The 16,262-nt window shown below is 44.9% G+C and overlaps 1 protein-coding gene across 1 annotated transcript in view; it reads right to left on the bottom strand.

Moving 5' to 3' along the window:
• Nucleotides 1–2,304: 2,304 nt before the first annotated feature.
• LMO1 (LIM domain only 1) overlaps nt 2,305–16,262 on the bottom strand; it is a 31,450-nt gene continuing 17,492 nt past the window's right edge. Inside the window, exons 2-3 of the mRNA XM_088450303.1 lie at nt 10,945–11,070; nt 2,305–2,745 (exon numbers count right to left, since the gene is read on the bottom strand). Coding sequence (XP_088306429.1) covers nt 2,640–2,745; nt 10,945–11,070 — 232 coding nt within the window. The 3' untranslated portion in view covers nt 2,305–2,639. The remainder of the gene's footprint in view (nt 2,746–10,944; nt 11,071–16,262) is intronic.

Raw genomic sequence — 16,262 nt, 5'->3', positions numbered from 1 at the left:
ACAATCCAGGAGCACAGAGTATTACAGGATCACATAGGGAGTGCCTAATAGTCTTTATTATAATACTGTAGTTATCACATCAATAATAATTTTAGGATGACTTGTGCCCCTTATTATCACTCTTCTTCCTCTGTTCTTGATCCACAAGGTGCATTAGCCAGTGACGGAGAGTGTGATATAACTTACCTGTGCTTACTCAGATCACACATATACATACAGTATATAGTATATACACCATGCCTTTTACCACTGTATGCGCTGGGTGTTAGGCCCTGCATGACCGAGAGGGACGCTGACTGTACAGGTAGAATTGGGCAGGTGATATGGTTTATTTTCTATGGTCTTCTCCTTTACCATAAACCCGACTGTGTATTTGCTGGGTGCTGTATGTTATGTTGACATTTAGAATGTCGACACCAGAACGCTGACATGTTCCGAGTGACGACAGTCAAAATGCCGACATGGGTGTTCTGTCGACACGTCAGCATACATAAATGTTTATTATGTCGACATACTGTAGCATGTTTTCACTATTTTATCCTAACCCCGCCCCTAAATGTAGCACTGTCGACATTCGCACTGGATATCGTATTAGCTGAGCCCTGCTCGCAGGTCCGAGCACTACTCGGCGTGATGTCATGGGACGCGATTTCACCAGGAGACAGGTATCCGGCTGCGCAGGATCATCCCTCTCTCTCTCTGTAATGACATACGTATATGTGTGTATATGTAATGTATATAGTATACATTTCACTAGAACTACCGACGTGTGTTGATGTTTCCATTCATTTTATGACTGCTCAGTTAGAACGCACATTACTACAGAGAGAAGCATAATACTTGTACCGCTTTTATCCAGTTTCATCATTTATACTTTGTATAAATATTTGATGCTTTAATAAATCAGTCTTTGCTCATTGCTGGGCCCCGGCAATAGGCAATTCTGCTTCCTGTGTTTGCTTTAGCAGATGTGATCACCCCCCCCTGTATCGTGCAGCTTACAGTATGTTCCTGCTGCTCTGTGGACAGGAGTGGTGCGGGGGGGGGGGGGGGGGGTACAGAAGCTGTTAGTTAGATGCACAGTCTTGTGGTATAGCCAGTTATCTCTTCATGTAAGTTACACTCACAAATCGCCTGTAATACAGTATATCTGCTGTACATAGCACTGGATTGAATATTGACAATACTGAATAGCTCCAGGTGTCCTCCATTACCTGTTGTTACCAGCTGTCATTTAGCTTGGCAGGGAATTCTGACACTTGTAGTTCCACAGAAACCTACACCTGACAGCCCTATGATCTGGAGTTATGACAGTGTCGGCTCCTGAGGTTCCAGCTGCTCAGCACTGCCGCCCTAGTGCATGGATAGGATTCACAGTCACATCACACATCTTCCTGCATACATGACAGCTTCTGTGTCAGAGGGAGGGCAGGATACGAAGGACAGACTGGGGGTATTTTACACCTAAGCGACCAGATCGATTCTATTTTTCTGTTTTGCAATATATTGGTTTCACCAGGAATAATTTACTGCCAAGCTAATTTTGTATCTATAAATATATGGGGGCAGATGTACCAAGCTCTGGAAAGTGATAATGCGGAGAATGATAAACTAACAACCAATCAGCTCCTAACTGTCATTTTTCAATCTCAGCCTGTAACATGACAGTTAGGAGCTGATTGGTGGGTACTTTATCTCTCTCCATTGGGAGAAAATATTTATTTACCAAGACGGATAGGGTCGTCATTATAGCAGGGGGAAGGGGCAACCAGGTCGGCACAGCAGGGGGCATGGTGGCGGCAATGGTGGGCAGTGCAGGGGCATGGCAGCCTCATCGCCTTCCCACCCTCCCACTATACAATGGCGTGATTATTGGCATTGCAAAGCAGGGGGCGGGCTTATGATGATGAGATGCAGCGCGAATTGCCCACTCGGTAAGTGGGTGGCTGCGGGAGAGAGAGGGAGGTGGATTTTGCAAAGGTGGCGGCCACCCAGTTTTCGGGAGCCTCCCGGCTATTCCGGGGGAGTAAGCTAGTATGGGTAAAATCCTCCAGTGGTTGCGATTAATTCCATGTTACATTCATTTACCAGAAAGCGAGACGTTGACCTTGTTCTGGTTCCCCAGTTCCTAAATATGGTAGCACTGATACATGGATCGGGAACTTATGAGTCAATGAGCTTCTAGCTAGCGTTTCTCTAGTACATTCTTTAAAATGAAAGGAATGAGCCGATTGGACGTTGGCTGGAGGCCGGAACAGACCAATGCCAAACCGTAAACATTCATAATCTTTAATTTCACACCAGTAATAAAATTGCATTACATTTTCATAAAATAAATGTTCAAGTTTATATACATAAAACAGACTGTACAGAACCTTCCCGGACCCCCCCTCCCAAAACCCTCACAAACATACAGGCAAATGCAGTGCACAGCTCTAAGCGGGCACAACCGTACATCTAAGATTGCAACTGCTTTGTGTTGTATTGGGGGGCGGGGAGTACTACATTGTACACAGTCCTTGGGGCAGGGGACCGAGAATTTAAAAAATATTGCAGGCAAGCCAACAGACAATCCTCACTGCTTGCATGGCAGAACACCCACTCTGTGTGTTTGCTTCCGTGAAGCTGGACTGCGATCGTTATTGAACCTGCGTTTCGAAGCTTCCGTTTAGCTGCCCTTCTTCATAGTCCATCTGGCACAAGATCATATTGTTTTTAAGAAAAAACTTGTCCCCAACGCAGAATCTGGAAGGAAAGAATAATCAGTGTTAAAACCAGAAGAATGGCTCAACAAATTCATCTGCAGCGGATAATTTATTCATATACATCCTGCCCGACTGAATCGTCATTGTAGCTTATGTGCAAGGTGCTTAAAAAAAAATCTACAGGGTATAACAAATCTTACTAAGACAACCCATTCATAAGTAGAGAGACTGACGAGATAAGTACATACAAGGTTGACGAAGAAGTTATGGACATGAGATAGAAGATAGAGTGGGCACTACTCGCTTACAATCATGAGGTAGAGAGCAGGGCTGCCATTTTGGGAGAGTCTGGACGGACTGGTAAGAAGTTCTATAAGAGGGGAGCAGTACGGGAGAGAAGACTTGGGAGTGTGAGTGAGGGTAGTAATCCGAGAGGAGGAAGTGGAGTTTCAGCAGTGAGAGAGATGAAGATCAGTCTCCCGGCAGAATTGAGGACCACTTGAAGCGGGGCTGTTGGGTGATGGGAAGGTCACGTAGGGCGGCAGTCAAAAGAGAGAACGGGAAAAAGTTATGGCGGGGGGGAGGGTTGCTAATGACTACAGTGAGAAGTTGGGTTATTCTATCTATGTCTCACGAGGCAGGTAATAGTGTTTAAGTGTCCCTGAGTGAAAATGGAATTTATTTGGTGGGTGCACAGGAAGCAAGGTCTAGAAAAGGAAAGGAAGTTGTGTCAGGGAGTGAGAAGGCTGGAGAGTCGGAGAAGCTGAGATGGAGCAGAGGCGGGGCAGCAGATGATGATCTGGAAGTGTCCATTGCAATGGGTGGGAGATGACATCCACCACTGGGAGAGTCCAGAGGAGCAAGTTAGCAAGGTTGCAGGTGGCAGTGTCTGTAGGGTTGAAACAAAAAGGTAAGTCATTGGATATGGCAAGACAGAGTCAGGCTGCAATGTTGTCAAAGAATTGGGAAACTAGGCCTTGGCTGGAATGGAGAGAAGAAGGAGGAGAAAGGTCCTGGAGGTACAACTTGAAAGGTGTAGCCATGGAAGAATACGAAGCCTATCCAGATTGCCAGACACTAGATCATGGAGAGTGGGTGAGAGAGAGACCCCTGTAGGACATAGTTGCAGAGAAAGCAGTGTCAAGAGGGAGCGCTAAGTCTCAGTAATGGTATGGATGCTGAGCTTCATGTGAGATGAAGAAGTTGTGTGTTGAAGTGGGGATGTTGCATTGAGATTTAGCTTTCCGGGAATATGCAAGACAAGGAGGACGAATCAAGTTAAGAGATGTGAATGAGTTGGAGGGGTTGTATATGGTGGGTGGGAGGTTTTGGGTCGGAAGGAGGAACGTGAGCAGATATGGATTGTTTGGGTCTCAGGGAAAGCTATCACATGAGCCAGGATCTTGGTACAAAAGGGAACTAGAGCGGTGATATGTGGCTGTATAGGGACTGTAGTGGGAACCACCACATGTACCACCAGCGATAACACTTAATAAGTGTCTGATGGAAGATCTGCATCTGCACTCTCTGAGATATCGGGAACGGTCACTGTTCAGTGTAAGCGCAAACTCCCATGGGGTATATACGCGCATACTTGCTGGATCATTTGCATGAACACGCCCCCAAACTGAACATGGGCTACATGATAACGCCCTTTCCCTCCTGTGTTCCACCACTCCGCTGGGGAGGAATGATACATTCAAACCACATTTAGGTTAGAACAGGCGCAGCAAAATCTTGTGCGTCACGCTACGCACGCTGGGCCTAATTCATAGATTTACATACATTTGATATTTACGTACATCTCCGATGTTTGCAGATCTGCAGGAGCCGCATTGCGCATGTAAAGATCTTATCCTGCCCCGTCCGCTGCAGTGTCCCAATAACTGCAGAATGATTGACATGCTGATGGCGACAGTTCCAGAAAATGGGAGGGTGCCAGCCCCATTTTCTGGGCATGCCGAGACCGATGGCTGCACCCTTGTGCCTCCTAAATACTGCAGGAGGCACTAGACGCCTCTTGCAACATTTACAAGTTGTCGCACGGTACGCATCTGCTGCACAATAGCGTCCATTTCTGTCTCTGCATCAGCCGCAAAGCGCGCTGCACTCCCTCTATAGAAAATAGGACCGATGCACAACAGCCGTTTTAACTGTATGCCTCAATGTAGGAAAGTGAGATCACTGTTCTGAAGATAATTTACAATTAATAGGTATTTCTACACTTCATTACGCTACTGTCCACACTATACGGGACTCTAATATATTAATGATGGATTGTCATCATTCTCAGAGGATGTTAATATATTCCGACTTCTATATAAATACATCAGCCAGAAAAAAAAAATAACTTCAAATATTTATATCACCAGGTTAATTACATTTCCTGCTGATTTATTACACAGACATTTGTAACTCTTGTATCTGATGTAGCGTGACGGCCACTAGATGTCGCTGTAGCTCTAAAGTCACTTACATCGGACATTCGAGATCTGTTTTATAGCAGCTGAATAATCATTTAATTGTCTCGCTGACCCTTTGTTATGATCTGAGCACAAGTCATTTTATAAAGGTCTAATTGTGTATCACGCCCGAATCAGCGTGCAAGTTGTTTTACTCATAGGCCTCCATTAAATTATATCTATCCAGTACACACACTAGAGGCCTGTTGTGGACACTATTACAGCAGATACTGTATATAAGAACCGCCTGTCCATTGTCAGTAATACCTCTTTTCCACCAAAAACCCAGGTCCGACCTGGGTTTTTGGACATGGTTCCAACCCTGGTCAGACCCATTTACACTGCACCTTTGATCTGGGTTACTCCCAGGTCAGCCCTGTTCACACTGAACTCAGGTCTGCCCTGCTAAACCTGTGAGGTCATAAAAAGTGGGAGGTGAATGCTCCACAACTACCAATCCGCTCATTTTAGGCATGATCCAGGTCAGATAACCCGGGTTGCACCGTTTACACTGCACCATTACCTGGGTCCAACCCTGGTAGCTACCTGGGTTGGATTGCAGGGTCACTTGACCCAGGTTATTTTTCAGGGACCCTTTTACACTGAGCTGCGACCCAGGTAGACCCAGCAAAAACCCAGGTTTTTGCTCTGGTGTAAAAGGGGTATAACTGTATCATATCAAAATGGATCTATCAAGTTGACACATCTGTTCCAAGTTTAGTTGTGACTGTTTGGTGCTGATACATAAACCCCTCTTAGTGCAAGTTCTATAGGAAATAAGTTACAATTCTCTCTTATCACGAGAAGCTTAACATAAACTACTAGACATATGCCGGAAAAAGTTTAAGGCGACTTATCAGATTGATAGCTGTCAGCCGGGAGTGGTGTAGAGGGGGCATCTGAGGTGGGCTCATGTTGGGACTTAGAGATTGTAATGATGGGTTTATTTGTAGCAACAGATTTAAAGGGTTTTTTTTATTTTAAATGACAAATTTATTCTATTCAAATTTTATGTTTTATTTGTCAGTATGAAATGCGGAGTCGGACTGCGTTATAGGGTCACCCGGAACAGTTACTCATTAACTAATGTTACTCCAATAGATTGTAAGCTCTCCGCAGAAGCCCCTCGCCCACTAATTATGCTAATTGCACACTTTAGTGATGTATTTATGTGAAGCTGCTAACTTGTTGATAGTACGCTATAAATATGTAACTTATTGCCTGCTATCCGGTGTTACAGAACCCTTGTGGCTCCTTTATAAATAACCAACAAGAACAATAATATATAATATGTATCAAAAAATTATATAGTGCTGTTTTCTCTTGTAATTCTGTACTAGACAACATTTTATTGAAAGAAAATCTCCACTATCCCTTACTCCAATTGGTCCGTTGGTCACAGTGACTGCAGAGGGCAAGGTGGTGGGCGTCAATCCCTAACGCTGCTAATTCCTTGGTTGCAGGAGGAAGAGGCAGTGACTTGTATCACACTCTGCTTCCTCCTGCAATCAGAGTGTCAAACCATGGAAACATTGGACTGAGATAAGGGAGGATGGCACAGAGTTTAGGAGGAAAGGAGGACACACTCATCTATATCAACCCTAGAATGGTCTGTATGGAAATAATGGTCCTCATTTTAAAAATACACAATTACTGTATATATTGTACAAAAACAATAATGTCACTTTGCTAAGTTTTTCCAGGTATCAAAAATACATCGGAGGTCTACAAGGGGTAGATGAAACAGATGCAACGTTCTGCAGACTTTTAGAGACGTCAGTAATGTAATAGTCTGCAGAAAACATCAGTATGTAACTGTCAGGGGGAGATGGAACAGAACAACGTTCTGCAGGTCTCTACAGAGGTCAGTAATGTAATAATCTGTAGGATGTATCACTATGTAACTGTCAGTGGGAGATGGAACAGAGCAATGTTCTGCAGATCTCTAGTGAGGTAAGTAATGTAATAATCTGCAGAATATATCACTATGTAACTGCCAGGGGGAGATGGAACAGAGCAATGTTCTGCAGATCTCTAGTGAGGTAAGTAATGTAATAGTCTGTAGGATGTATCACTATGTAACTGTCAGGGGGAGATGGAACAGAGCAATGTTCTGCAGATCTCTAGTGAGGTAAGTAATGTAATAATCTGCAGAATGTATCACTATGTAACTGTCAGGGGGAGATGGAAAAGAGCAATGTTCTGCAGATCTCTAGTGAGGTAAGTAATGTAATAATCTGCAGAATGTATCACTATGTAACTGTCAGGGGGAGATGGAAAAGAGCAATGTTCTGCAGATCTCTAGTGAGGTAAGTAATGTAATAATCTCCAGAATATATCACTATGTAACTGCCAGGGGGAGATGGAACAGAGCAATGTTCTGCAGATCTCTAGTGAGGTAAGTAATGTAATAATCTGTAGGATGTATCACTATGTAACTGTCAGGGGGAGATGGAACAGAGCAATGTTCTGCAGATCTCTAGTGAGGTAAGTAATGTAATAATCTGCAGAATGTATCACTATGTAACTGTCAGGGGGAGATGGAAAAGAGCAATGTTCTGCAGCTCTCTAGTGAGGTAAGTAATGTAATAATCTGCAGAATGTATCACTATGTAACTGTCAGGGGGAGATGGAAAAGAGCAATATTCTGCAGATCTCTAGTGAGGTAAGTAATGTAATAATCTGCAGAATATATCACTATGTAACTGTCAGGGGGAGATGGAACAGAGCAATGTTCTGCAGATCTCTAGTGAGGTAAGTAATGTAATAATCTGCAGAATATATCACTATGCAACTGTCAGGGGGAGATGGAAAAGAGCAATGTTCTGCAGAACTCTAGTGAGGTAAGTAATTTAATAATCTGCAGAATATATCACTATGTAACTGTCAGTGGGAGATGGAACAGAGCAATGTTCTGCAGATCTCTAGTGAGGTAAGTAATGTAATAGTCTGTAGGATGTATCACTATGTAACTGTCAGGGGGAGATGGAACAGAGCAATGTTCTGCAGATCTCTAGTGAGGTAAGTAATGTAATAATCTGCAGAATGTATCACTATGTAACTGTCAGGGGGAGATGGAAAAGAGCAATGTTCTGCAGATCTCTAGTGAGGTAAGTAATGTAATAATCTGCAGAATGTATCACTATGTAACTGTCAGGGGGAGATGGAAAAGAGCAATGTTCTGCAGATCTCTAGTGAGGTAAGTAATGTAATAATCTCCAGAATATATCACTATGTAACTGCCAGGGGGAGATGGAACAGAGCAATGTTCTGCAGATCTCTAGTGAGGTAAGTAATGTAATAATCTGTAGGATGTATCACTATGTAACTGTCAGGGGGAGATGGAACAGAGCAATGTTCTGCAGATCTCTAGTGAGGTAAGTAATGTAATAATCTGCAGAATGTATCACTATGTAACTGTCAGGGGGAGATGGAAAAGAGCAATGTTCTGCAGCTCTCTAGTGAGGTAAGTAATGTAATAATCTGCAGAATGTATCACTATGTAACTGTCAGGGGGAGATGGAAAAGAGCAATATTCTGCAGATCTCTAGTGAGGTAAGTAATGTAATAATCTGCAGAATATATCACTATGTAACTGTCAGGGGGAGATGGAACAGAGCAATGTTCTGCAGATCTCTAGTGAGGTAAGTAATGTAATAATCTGCAGAATATATCACTATGCAACTGTCAGGGGGAGATGGAAAAGAGCAATGTTCTGCAGATCTCTAGTGAGGTAAGTAATTTAATAATCTGCAGAATATATCACTATGTAACTGTCAGTGGGAGATGGAACAGAGCAATGTTCTGCAGATCTCTAGTGAGGTAAGTAATGTAATAATCTGCAGAATATATCACTATGTAACTGTCAGGGGGAGATGGAAAAGAGCAATGTTCTGCAGATCTCTAGTGAGGTAAGTAATGTAATAATCTGCAGAATGTATCACTATGTAACTGTCAGGGGGAGATGGAACAGAGCAATGTTCTGCAGATCTCTAGTGAGGTAAGTAATGTAATAATCTGCAGAATGTATCACTATGTAACTGTCAGGGGGAGATGGAAAAGAGCAATGTTCTGCAGGTCTCTAGTGAGGTAAGTAATGTAATAATCTGCAGAATGTATCACTATGTAACTGTCAGGGGGAGATGGAAAAGAGCAATGTTCTGCAGGTCTCTAGTGAGGTAAGTAATGTAATAATCTGCAGAATATATCACTATGTAACTGTCAGGGGGAGATGGAAAAGAGCAATGTTCTGCAGATCTCTAGTGAGGTAAGTAATGTAATAATCTGCAGAATGTATCACTATGTAACTATCAGGGGGAGATGGAACAGAGCAATGTTCTGCAGATCTCTAGTGAGGTAAGTAATGTAATAATCTGCAGAATGTATCACTATGTAACTGTCAGGGGGAGATGGAAAAGAGCAATGTTCTGCAGCTCTCTAGTGAGGTAAGTAATGTAATAATCTGCAGAATGTATCACTATGTAACTGTCAGGTGGAGATGGAACAGAGCAATGTTCTGCAGCTCTCTAGTGAGGTAAGTAATGTAATAATCTGCAGAATATATCACTATGTAACTATCAGGGGGAGATGGAACAGAGCAATGTGCTGCAGATTTCTGGAGACTTATACAGAGATGTACGCAATGCCCATACTTACGCAGTTGAGCAATTATCGGTAAACTGCGCATGTGTCTATGCATCAAGGTACATTACCGCAGTCGCTTGCAGTGAGTGATTAGCAGCCAGTGAGCTTTGGGAGAGGTAACGGGAAGCGGGGGCAAATCACACAGGTGTGTCGCGACCATTTTCAGGGCGTGTTACGGCCTGCGGTCCCATTTCCCATTTTGACTAGCCTGACTCAGAACTGCGATCATCAAATGATCTGCAATTGATGCTGCGTCTTTGCATGCAGATGTTTGGATTGGCCGATCCACAGGTGGGCGTCTCAATACAGTCCTCAATGTCTGCGCCATTTGTCTATTTTCGCACAGCAGCTGCGATGGCATTAGCGGACATCTCTGAACCAGGCGCTTTATTCATCTATTAATTTGCTAAAAATCACAACACAAAGTTAATGGGACGCTCAGTATATTAATAATCAGCACAGTATCATTACGTGCTCTGCAGAAACAGAACGATGAGGCTGGGATTACACAATAGTGAAATGCGTTACTGCTCAGGAGTCTGGTAGCAGACAGAAAACCATGTGCCTATGGGTCTTCCAGTATGGTTCTCCTACAGAGCTGAGGATAAGAGGTATATATTTATAGGCTGGGATTACACAAGTGATGGTGAAACGCGTTACTGCTCAGGAGTCTGGTAGCAGAAAGAAAACCATGTGCCTGTGGGTCTCCCAATACGGTTCTCCTACAGAGCTGAGGATAAGAGGTATATATTTATAGGCTGGGATTACACAAGTGATGGTGAAACGCGTTACTGCTGGGGAGTCGTAGCAGAAAGAAAACCATGTGCCTGTGGGTCTCCCAGTATGGTTCTCCTACAGAGCTGAGGATAAGAGGAATATATATATATATATGTGTATGGACCATGACCTTGGTAATATATGCAATATTCGGTACCAGAGTAGGGGCAGTGACTTTTGTATATGGGACATATATGTGTCGGATGGGGTTGAAAGTCAAGGTGGTCCCACGTCATTTCACTGGATACAAATATTTTACTTGACACTTTCATGGCTCCCCATAGAGATGGCGCTCCCGTCCTGCGTGCGTTTCCCATTGTCAGCGTATCTGTGGCTGGTGAGTGCTGAGTTCTCACCTCTGGTTGCAGAGCTGGCAGGCGAAACAGTCCAAGTGGTAAACGTTATCTCTGGCACGCATCACCATCTCAAAGGCAGGGATCAGCTTACTGCACGCGGCGCAGTTCCCCGTGGTCCCGAAGAGCCTGCCAAACAGACACATGTACAGGGATCACTTTACACAGACGGCAACATGACTGGATATGAAGAGTCAGTGAGAGATTGCAGCAGAAATATTGCATTGGAAATCACAACAAAACCACCAGCCTGACATCGGCTCACTGGATAAGACCTCTGGATCAATCACCCCCATCATGTACAAATGTGTCCACAAACATCTAGCCGTGGTGTCACTTGGTAGCGCTGAGCGTCTTTTCGTGTGACTTTTTCCGCTTAAAATCCGTCTTATTCACACAGCGATGCAAATAGGACGCACAAGCAGCTTCTGCTGATTAAAATGATATGCGGCATGTTACAGTGTTACGGGACGCCAGCGCTTAGAATGCCGGAGCCGGAATCCCGACACCTGTCAGAATCCCGACTGCTGGCATCCCAACGGTTAGTAGCGGGGTTAGGCACTAGGGGGGGATGGTTAGGGTTAGGCACTCAGGGGGGAGGGATAGGGTTAGGCACTGGGGGGGCTGGTTAAGGTTAGGCACTAAGGGGGGAGGGTTAGGGTTAGGCACTAAGGGGGGGAGGGTTAGGCACTAAGAGGGAGGGTTAGGGTTAGGCACTAGGGGGGAGGGTTAGGCACTAAGGAGGGAGGGTTAGGCACTAAGGGGAGAGGGTTAGGCACTGGGGGAAGGGATAGGCACTAAGGGGGGAGGGTTAGGGTCAGGCACTAAGGGGGGAGGGTTAGGGTTAGGCACTAAGGGGGAGGGTTAGGCACTAGAGGGAGGGATAGGGTCAGGCACTAAGGGGGAGGGTTAGGGTTAGGCACTAAGGGGGAGAGTTAGGAACTAGGGGGAAGGTTAGGGTTAGACACTAAGGGAGGGTAAGGCACTAAGGGGGAGGGTTAGGCACTAAGGGGGGAGGGTTAGGGTTAGACACTAAGGGAGGGTTAGGCACTAAGGGGGGGTAGGGTTAGGCACTAAGGCGGGAGGGTTAGAGTTAGATACTAAGGAAGGGTTAGGGCTAGGCACTAAGGGGGGAGTGTTAAGGTTAGATACTATGGGGAGGGTTAGGGTTAGACACTAAGGAAGGGTTAGGGCTAGGCACTAAGGGGGGAGTGTTAAGGTTAGATACTATGGGGAGGGTTAGACACTAAGGAAGGGTTAGGGCTAGGCACTAAGGGGGGAGTGTTAGGGTTAGGCACTAAGGGGAGGGTTAGGCACTAAGGGGGAGGGTTAGGGTCAGGCACTAGGGGGGAGGGTTAGGCACTAAAGGGGAGGGTTAGGCACTAAGGGGGGAGGGTTAGGCACTAAGGGGGGAGGGTTAGGGTTAGACACTAAGGGGGGAGGGTTAGGGTTAGACACTAAGGAAGGGTTAGAGCTAGGCACTAAGGAGGGAGTGTTAGGGTTAGGATTAGACACTATGGGGAGGGTTAAGGTTAGACACTAAGGGGGGAGGGTTAGTGTTAGGCACTAAGGGGGGAGGGTCAGGCACTAGGGGGTGAGGGTTAGGCACTAAGTGGGGAGGGTTAGGTACTAAGGGGGGAGGGTTAGGGTTAGGCACTAAGAGGGGAGGGTTAGGCACTAAGGGGGAGGGTTAGGCACTTAGTGGGGAGGGTTAGGGTTGGGCACTAGGGGGGAGGTTAGGGTTAGTCTCCGGGTAGGGAGAGGGGGAGGGTTAGAATACTGATGACAAGTGTCAGTATTGTAACCCTGTCGGAATGCCGGCATTGGGTTTCTGATCGCCGGCATCCCGTACCTATCCCAGCGTTACAGACGCTGTTCTGGGAGAGTAGGCATATGAATGCTATTACTCAGGTATGTCTAACTAACATTTTTATTAATACAATAAAGTTCATTTACATTTATTTATATATAAAATGGCGTGTCACAAATTTGGAAGTCAGTCCTCAGTCTGGGCACCACCTGCTATAGCACATAAATGTATATCTGTCAGGATGTACTGCACTTGCCCGGGGTTCGACCGCATTTCCCATATGTACCAAGCTCCGGAATACCATACATTCCGGAGCTTGTACCCGGTGGGTAATGCCAACAGAAGCCTATAGGCTTTTTACAGCAATTCTTCTGGAAGGGATCCAATCGGATACCTCCCAGCGTCCCCCACGGCGGCACGCGACATTCTTTGGGGACATGTTTAGTATCTCATTTGTGCAAGGCATACGTTCCGTGTGTCGTCACCTTCCAAACTACAAAGATGTCGGTGCGCCATGCCTTTACGTCATGTTGCGCCATAGTCCCGATATTTAAATACATCCCTTTATCAGAATCAAAGTATTTGGAACATCAGAAATGGCATAAAATCTGCGGGTGGCGAAATGACCCGTTTTTGTTTTCTTTCCAGTACATTTCGCCGCCCTGGACCACGGAATGGCGTCAGTATATATTCAGAGGTGAAACTCTAAGTAACACAGACAAACGGCCGCTCCTGCAAAGAATCTATACGACTGGAGAAGAAAGAGATTTACTGCAGTGACCTTCCAGTCTATTTGTTTTATATAATTACACTAGTGAGTTGTGTTAGCGCCGAGCCGACCAGCGTCCGGTATCAATCTAAAAACATGAATCCTGGAGCACGAGGTTTCCCAAGCACAGAGATCCCCATCTGGCAGCGAGCGGCCGGCGTCCTTGAGCAGGAATACAGTGCGCTGTATAAATGATATGTTGGTCTATTAAAAAGTATCGCAAGCTACGGATCAGCTTTTCATAGCCGGCGTCCATTATCGCTATAATCGCAGTGTTCTTTTGATACAAAAATAGGAACGATTGAGAGCAGAAAATCTTCAATGAAATTGAATACGCTTTAATTTATTTATTTATTTTCCCCCCCCCGTATTTTTTCACCCTCCGGGTTGGAAATGATCGGGATGTGTAGAATTGTCACGTCCCGGCTGTGTCAAAAATAACTACTATTTCAGTCATCAAAACTCGAATGTAAAAGTAAAAAAAAAAATTCGGACAACAATTATTCCATTCGCTACTGATTTTTTTTCTTTTCCCCCCCAAGCAATTACAGCTTTCAATCTGTTTCTAGCTCAGAGAGATGACCTCCGTGTAACTGCAGGGTCAATAATATATTGCAAAAGGATTAACTATGTTTTTTTTTTTTTACTTATTCTCTCATGATAAGAGCCAGGGATCTCCTGTTCCAAACACCTTGGAAGAGAACGGAGCTGTCGGTGACTACAAATGTGTGACTATTAAATAGTGATATAGACTGTGTCTGGCAATCTGGATGCTACTGTATAAATATAGAGGCATTTGCAGGGAGACAGTTCTGATGCATCCATTGAATTTCATTTCTTAGGCGCACTCAGCTACTGTATGCTGTCATCAATTATATACAAATACAACATACACACACTTATTCCACCACTCATGCTTACTCAGTCTATGTATACATCTATACACGTGTGTCTGCATATAGATATATAGATATATATATATATATATATTACAGTATGATTATGTGTGTGTACTATGTGTATAAATATATACATCAACAGATATACTTACAATATGTATGTATACATTCTATCTAATATATATATATGTTCCCTGAAAACAGATAACAACTGAATTTAGGGGGTTCCAAGTCGAGCCCAGTCACAGTTCGGAATCACTTTGGGGTACAGAGTCTAACCGAGTCTTTGTTCGGATTTTCCCACGGTTCAGTACTCGGATTTAAAAACCGAACTCGCAGGGGCGTAACTAGACCCAGAAGGGCTCAATAGCAATACTTTCACGGGCCCCTCTAGGTCCCCGGCCCCCCCTCCGCACTCCCCTTTCCTCGACTTACCTGCTCCGTGGTCGCGCTGCGCAGGGCAGACACACCTCCCCTCCTGGTCCGCTCCAGCTCCCCTCACTCACTGATGCTGGGAGGAGACGGACACGACTCCTCCGAGTGTCAATCAACGAGGAGAGACGGAGGCGGAGCCAACCAGGAGGACGCGACCACAGAGGGGGGGGGCGGGGTGCAAAATCAGAGCAGGTAAGCCGAGGAGAGGGGAGTGATGAGGGTGCGGGGGGGGATTGGAGTGCGGAGGGGGCGCAGACTGAGGCCTGGCACCGTAGGTGCAGGGGGAGGGCCGGGCCACATAGCAGCCACACCCCCTGCACCTACAGTAGTCACGCCACTGTGAACTCGTGTTTTGGTCTGCATGCCAGCAGGTGAAAATTTTATCATTTTAGCTGATTTTTATTTAAAAATAAAAAATAGAGATCCAAAACACGGAGATGAATCCGGATCCAAAATCAAAACACGTGAGGGTGGTTTAACCAAAACACGGAGATGAATCCGGATCCAAAATCAAAACACTTGAGGGTGGTTTAACCAAAACACGGAGATGAATCCGGATCCAAAATCAAAACACGTGGGACAGCGCACATCTCATATATATATATATATTATTTTTTGTATGCATTGAAGCTCTCCTGTTATTACTATGTGTACTGTTTGACATTATATAATTGGAGAATGAGATCTCTGAGTATCTATCGTGTGTACAGTAAATGTATAGATATATATACGTCTAATATAAAGCATCGCTTAATAAGGTTGAGCAGCCAGAGTGTGCTGGCCGTGGTCCTGTACACTATGGAAGGAACGAGATAATACTATGGGATGAGGGGGTGGCGAGGGGTCTAATCCTAGATTAGAACTCAGTGAAGTCTCACTACATGTGGCAGCGTGCACCATGCATTATTCATGTGCTGCACAATTGTGTCGGCCACTTTTCAGATTACACGACATAAAAGGCCCCCACACAGTAACTATTTGCATTGTAAAAGGCCTTTTCTGAAGCATTTCAAATGCAGGCACTCTGTCAGCGAGAACGGTGGGGAAGTTTAGACAAATGCTGCCGTAACCATTTAAACAGCACGCTTCAGAGGCGAGAGCCGCGCATCTGGCGTAGTCGGTTTGTCGCGGGGTGCAAGGTTAAATGTGCAATGTCCCTACGCTTTGAAATATTTAATGAGGAATTACAGACCCCCCCCAATTTAGACAAATGGAAAACCTTATTATCTTATGCTGCCAGCCAGGTAGGATCCAGTGTGTGTCCAGCCTGCCTCACTTCATTGTCTAGCTACAGATAAAAAGCATCTGTTTGGCAGAGCACATAAACGTGACAAATGCTGGTGCGTTGACCGTTTATATCGCACGTCGCCATTTGTTCAGTTTCCTTTAGCACCAAACCACCATAAAG

Source organism: Taudactylus pleione, unplaced genomic scaffold (genome assembly GCF_031769625.1).
Source record: "Taudactylus pleione unplaced genomic scaffold, aTauple2 ptg000515l, whole genome shotgun sequence".
In the NCBI taxonomy this organism is placed as follows: Eukaryota; Metazoa; Chordata; class Amphibia; order Anura; family Myobatrachidae; genus Taudactylus; species Taudactylus pleione.
The sequence above is the reverse complement of the archived record's forward strand: the minus strand, read 5'-3'. Positions and strand labels throughout refer to the sequence as shown.